The sequence below is a fragment of the Pieris napi genome, chromosome Z, assembly GCF_905475465.1.
Source record: "Pieris napi chromosome Z, ilPieNapi1.2, whole genome shotgun sequence".
NCBI classification, from domain to species: domain Eukaryota; kingdom Metazoa; phylum Arthropoda; class Insecta; order Lepidoptera; family Pieridae; genus Pieris; species Pieris napi.
In genome coordinates this window covers 7341129-7347128 of record NC_062259.1, presented here as the reverse complement: position 1 = coordinate 7347128, position 6000 = coordinate 7341129, and the positions used below count along the sequence as shown (strand labels likewise).

The following is a 6000-nucleotide window of genomic DNA, read 5'->3' as shown; positions in this document are numbered from 1 at the left end:
TTTTAGGCAGTTTTTGCCGCGTAACTCCACCATGTGAAACCAGTTACCTAATGAAGTATTTCGGAATTAATTCGACTTAGGATCCTTCTAGAAAAGAGCGTACCACTTCATAAAAGGCTGGTAACGCACTCGCGAGCCTTCTGGCATTGAGAGTTTGCAAAGATATCACTTAACGTGAGCCTCCTGCCCGCTTGCCCCCTATTTTATAAGAAAAAAAAACACGTACATATATAAAACTTGCTCTTATTGTCAAATTTGGATTCGATAATTAGTGATAAATATGACTTTCGTATGTTAAAACGAATTGGATGTCTGTATCTGTAGGTTATACACCTTATGCCTGACTTCCACGTATTGCTTCACTGTAACTGCTAGTATCAATTAGATAGAAAACTTTATTGGTAAATTGGTATTCAGCCGGAATTCGAACGACGTAGCTACAATTTACGGCTACTTATTCTACTCTCTCTTCTGATCTTGTTACAAACGAACTTCTAAAAGCAACGTTACCAGTAATCGCTCCAAGACTTACAGATATATTTAATGAAATTATCAAAACGGAAAACATTCCAGAGGATTGGACAAAATCTACAATTATACTACTACATAAAAAAGGTGACAAAGGAGATATAGCAAATTACAGACCAATCAGTTTAATGTCCAATATTTACAAAGTGTTTTCAAAAATAATATTATCTAGAATCACAAACACACTTGAAGAAAATCAACCCAAAGAACAAGCTGGATTCCGTAGACATTTTTCAACAATAGACCACATACACGCCCTTAGACAAATACTCCAGAAATTTAAAGAATATAACAAAATTTACTACATAGGGTTCGTGGATTTCAACAAAGCATTCGACACACTTGAACATAGATTTATCTGGGACGCACTAAAAGATCAAGGCGTACATGCAAAATACATACGGATACTGAATAACGTATACACAAAAAGCACCGCACAAGTAAAACTAGAATCTATAGGCGAAGAATTTCCGGTTGAGAGAGGTGTACGCCAGGGAGACCCAATTTCACCAAAAATATTTGCAGCAGTTCTGGAAATGATATTCAGAAATCTGGATTGGACGAATAAAGGACTAAATATAAATGGCGAAAATCTGAGTCACCTACGCTTTGCAGACGACCTAATCTTATTTTCGGAAAACCCGAAAACCCTAAAGGAAATGTTGCAACAGTTAGCGGAAGAAAGTAAGAAGGCAGGCCTGTCAATGAACTTAACGAAAACAAAAGTAATGTCTAACTCCTCACAAACAGAGTCCATAACAGTAAATGATGAAGAAATAGAGTATGTAAAGGAGTATGTGTATTTGGGACAGTTAATATCTACTGAGGAATGTATGCAAAAAGAAATAGAAAGAAGAATAACTAATACTTGGAAGAGATATTGGTCACTCAGTGAAGTCATGAAGAACCAGGATATGTCTATGAGGAACAAGAGGAGAACATACAATATGTGTATCTTACCATGCTTACTATATGGGTGCCAAACATGGGCATTGACAGAAGAACAAGCAAGGAAAATAAAAGTTTGTCAGAATGGAATGGAGAGAAGCACAATAGGAATTAAAAGAAAAGACCGAGTTAAACTAAAATGTATCAAAAACAAAACAAAATTTAAGAATGCATACACAACATACAGGTGCTTAAAGTGGAGGTGGGCTGGACATATGATAAGAGAGAAGAAGGAGAAATGGACGAGAATAATAACAGAATGGCAACCACGAGATAGTAAAAGAAACAGAGGCAGACAGACTAGAAGATGGGAGGACGACATCAAAAAAGTGGCGGGCCCAATATGGACGCGCATAGCGAAAAATAGAACAGAGTGGAAATCTTTAGAGGAGGCCTATGTCGAAAGACAAGCTGAAATGTAGAAACGACCGTTTACCGATACCGGATTTATGAAAAGAAAAGAAACTGTTAAAAGTTATAAACGTATTTGTAAGAAAAATTACTGTAAAAATAAGTTCAGCAATAAAGGCTATTTTATTTTTATTTTTTATTTATTTTATTTTATTTATTTTATTCTACTCTCTCTAAGGATTGGCATTCCTTTTTAGTCAAACACACAACACACACACACAACTAAGGAGTTTGTTTTAAGAAATACTTTTTCGTATAAAGTAGTGTGTGTGATTTGCCCCTTAAGTTTTTGAAGTGGTGCGTTCATATAACAGCTCTGCACAAATAGAGTAACTAGAGAATAGCTGTTACTTTATAGAATACTTTTTAGGGGACGGGAGGTAAATGAGCAGGCAGGTCATTCAAGTGTTTACCGCCGCCCATGTACACCGGAGGAGGAGTTTGCCTTCTATTAATTTACCAAACGCAAACGGTAAAATAAAGCCACGTAAATATAATATATTTATTTAAAAAAAAACTATATTATAGTTTTTTTTTTAAATATATAGATTATATCACAAACGCTCACAATTATGTTAAAACTGTGTAAAAATATGTTAAAGCAAATAAATACGATATTTTTAAGCTTCCACGACTCAGAAAAATAAAAACTTAACACTAGGTAACTTAAACAGAAGCTGAATTATATAGCCCGTTCGATTCCAAACAATAAATTGGTTAGAAATCACTTAGTAAGGTTACTAAGTAATTATAAAGAAAAGTCATCAACGGAACATATACAAAACTGTGTCTGCTCCCTGGGGTAGGGAGCTTTATGGGACACACAGTTCACGATTTATTTTCAAAAGTTTGTCATCGGTATGTATTATCCAAGTATGATATTGAGTCTAAAACCACCTGTATATTTAGAACCAAACCAAACAAATTAACGCTTTAAATATAATGCACTTTATGTTACAGTAAAGAGTTTTACAAAACGAGAGCAAGTAAAGGTTTGCGTTATCAATTCCCGTACTTTGTTTACTTTACGTTGGCTTCTTAAGTGGTTGTTACAGAAATCGAATTTATTTAAATTTGGAACACGCTTGAATGTCTTAAATTGTGTGACTTTATGACACATCGATCGTGTAGTCAGTGTAAATGATAGATGAATTGTTTAGTGGTTACTGGTTCCTTATATTTTGGCAATGTGCGCGATGGTCGGGCGCGGCATCACAGAGGGTTGTGCATAGTAGTAATGCAAGCAGTTGCTTACAAGTCAAAAGCCTTGAAATCGCGGCTTTGATTCATGCATCTTAGGGCTGTTATTTTGTTTTTAAGATTCTATTTAACAACGTTTAGTGGTTACAATTGTGTATGGCTATTGAAATTAAGTAATATACATTGTTTATTAACACACCAGTATACTCTCTGAAATGGTTCATAAAAAGTCGTTAGACACTGAATAGTCAACAATTTTATTTCTTTTTTCTTTTACATTTTTTAAAAGAAGGATTTTTTAAAATTGTGAACAGTATTGTTGCTGATCGAATGAAATATGGAATTATGCACATTTTCCAGCGTTTTGCTTCAAAACATATATGTGTGATATTTAAATAGTCAAGTGTTCATCCCTTGGCCGACACACGCCATTGTTTTTTGAGGTTTTCTACTTAATATTAGCATTTTGATGATAATAAATGAAATATCCTTTATTTCGGACAAGTTCGCTTACGCAATAGAGTAAAACAAAAATTATTAGCAAAATCTAAAAACGTCACAATATATACTTTAATTATATTTAAAAACGTTTAACGTTTATTTAATGTTTTTATTAAACTGTGTCCCTCAATCGGTGCGGCGCGGCGTGGGGTCGATAAGAAGTCGTAGTGTGAAACGTGAACTCACAGTGTCGAGTCGTCCTGATTCTACGGGCTTTCCGATCGAGGGACACGAAAACAACAGTCTTCTAACAGCACCTTCAAAATGTTGAAGTAAGTGGACTACATTTTATTTAAATTGCGCTTTTATTTTCTTATTATTATCAATATTTTACTGAAATGTTGGCGCACTAAGGCACCTTCTTGTCTTAGGAATTGTGACTAGAAGTTACGGGGATTAAATTTTGGATCCTATGTTTTTAGCTTTAACCTGCACTTAATTGAATATTCATTATATTAGATTATAACGCATAGGAAAACGCTTAAAATGGACTTTTAACTAAAAATTTAGCGAATAAATCCTGAACTTTTAAATTAAATATTAGGAACACTTTAAAATAATTTTACTTGCGAATATGTATGCAACTTTTTCAAATTAATTATCTTTTTGTATTTATTATTTTTATATTATAAATATAACGTTTAAATCTTGATACGTTACGATAACAAATTTTGATACGATATGGTCTTTAACATTTTTAACTATTCAGCGATTTCTAAAAAATAGTAAAAAGGTTTAGAAAATATCACATTTTATTATTTCTTAATTAATAATTATATTTCAAACGAATATGTAATTATGTAACTGTATTATTAACTTATAAAGGAAATTTTCTGAGTCGTTCATTTCTAATACATAAGTTCTCAAATAAAAATTAAAAATTGTATTAAATTATTATCTAAACATTGATTAATGATCAAAATTAAGGTCGATAATTTCAAATGTTTAATAGTTGGCTTCTAAAATGTGATTCTATTTTTAAATTACATTTGGTCAAGTAAAACGAATTTCGTTCGTTCAAAGCAACATCCCCAGATAGCTGTTCCCTTTAACATTCGCTAAGTGTGAAATTTCCCATCTTCCGAACAGTTGAGGCATACGTAATTTAATTCTAATTTCTATTGTCCTCTTTTATGTCATTGCATTCTTCTTAAGTATAATAAAATAAAGACCAACAGAGGTACTGAGTTTCCCGATACATATATCTGATGATAGACTGATATTAAACAAATAATATATTATATTCATAATTCGTTCTTTACATATGCTGAAATACAGGGTCAAACTTAAAGATTCTTAAAAAGTCGGCACTGCACTTGTTGGACTTTAAAATTAGCATTAGGATGTAGGTTCAACTTATTCGGGGCTCAACGAGTTTCAGAAAGGTTTTAGGGAGTTTAACACGCACAGTAGTTTTCTTGATAGTTTCGAAATAATTTGAGGATATTAGAATATTTAAAAAAAAATCTTAATATGCTTATTATAATAGAAAGAAAATCTGGCTCTGTGCCAGCTTTCTAAACATAGGCTTTAGTTTTATTTTCCTTCGTGTCTTAAAATTAAACTGTAATGCAACTACCAAGGCCATGATCTTTTAAATATTTAATACTAAACTTAGTTGTCTTTCCCTCAAGGAGAATATTATGTCAAAGTCTAAGCAAACCTTTATTCATACTTTTTACAAAGTACTTTTGATTGACGATTCTTAAGTAAAATTACTTATAGATAACAGGAAAATTCAAGTATTAATTAATTGCTACATTATAGTTAGGTATAGTGTTAAACGTTAGATTTGGTAATCTCTTAAAGTTTGACAGAATAATTCTGAAAGAGATTCTGTAGACCACTTCCGTAGATAGAGAGTAATATTATTGCTTAAATAAAAAAAAATATATACATTAAACATTTTAAGCAACAGGAAGCTTATGATTCAAATACATAGGACCTAAACTTTGCTATTGAGAAAAAGTATCCACTTGAGTATACGACATGTACGACGCGTGTTAAGATAAATATATTATTTTATTTGCATGTTGTAATTGCGTTGAATTATTATTCCTGTCACGAACGTAAAGGAGGTTGTGTTTGAAGAATGGAGGTCATGCCGTTACTCATTTTATTTCCATAATTTTCAGCCGTTAATAGTAACAACAAAATATTAGGTTTAAGAATAACTTTATTTCTCATAAGAATTACATACAAAATTCACTTACTGAGAAACACATATTTAAAACTAAGATTAGAAATTAGAGCGCACAGATGTAGGTACATATATAAAATAACAAAACAGAACAGCACCAAAAATGTGGGTAGACATAATAAACTTGATCAGTCAACCAAGCAAAACACGGATGTTCGAATTTGATTTTTTACTAGATGTGGCATTGATGGCATAGTCTGATATAACAAGTT

The 6000-nt window shown here is 32.2% G+C and overlaps 1 protein-coding gene across 1 annotated transcript in view; it reads left to right on the top strand.

Moving 5' to 3' along the window:
* The first annotated feature begins 3763 nt into the window (after positions 1 to 3763).
* Positions 3764 to 6000, top strand: part of LOC125062474 (probable cationic amino acid transporter) — a 44287-nt gene continuing 42050 nt past the window's right edge. The window contains exon 1 of the mRNA XM_047668441.1: positions 3764 to 3860. Coding sequence (XP_047524397.1) covers positions 3853 to 3860 — 8 coding nt within the window. The 5' untranslated portion in view covers positions 3764 to 3852. The remainder of the gene's footprint in view (positions 3861 to 6000) is intronic.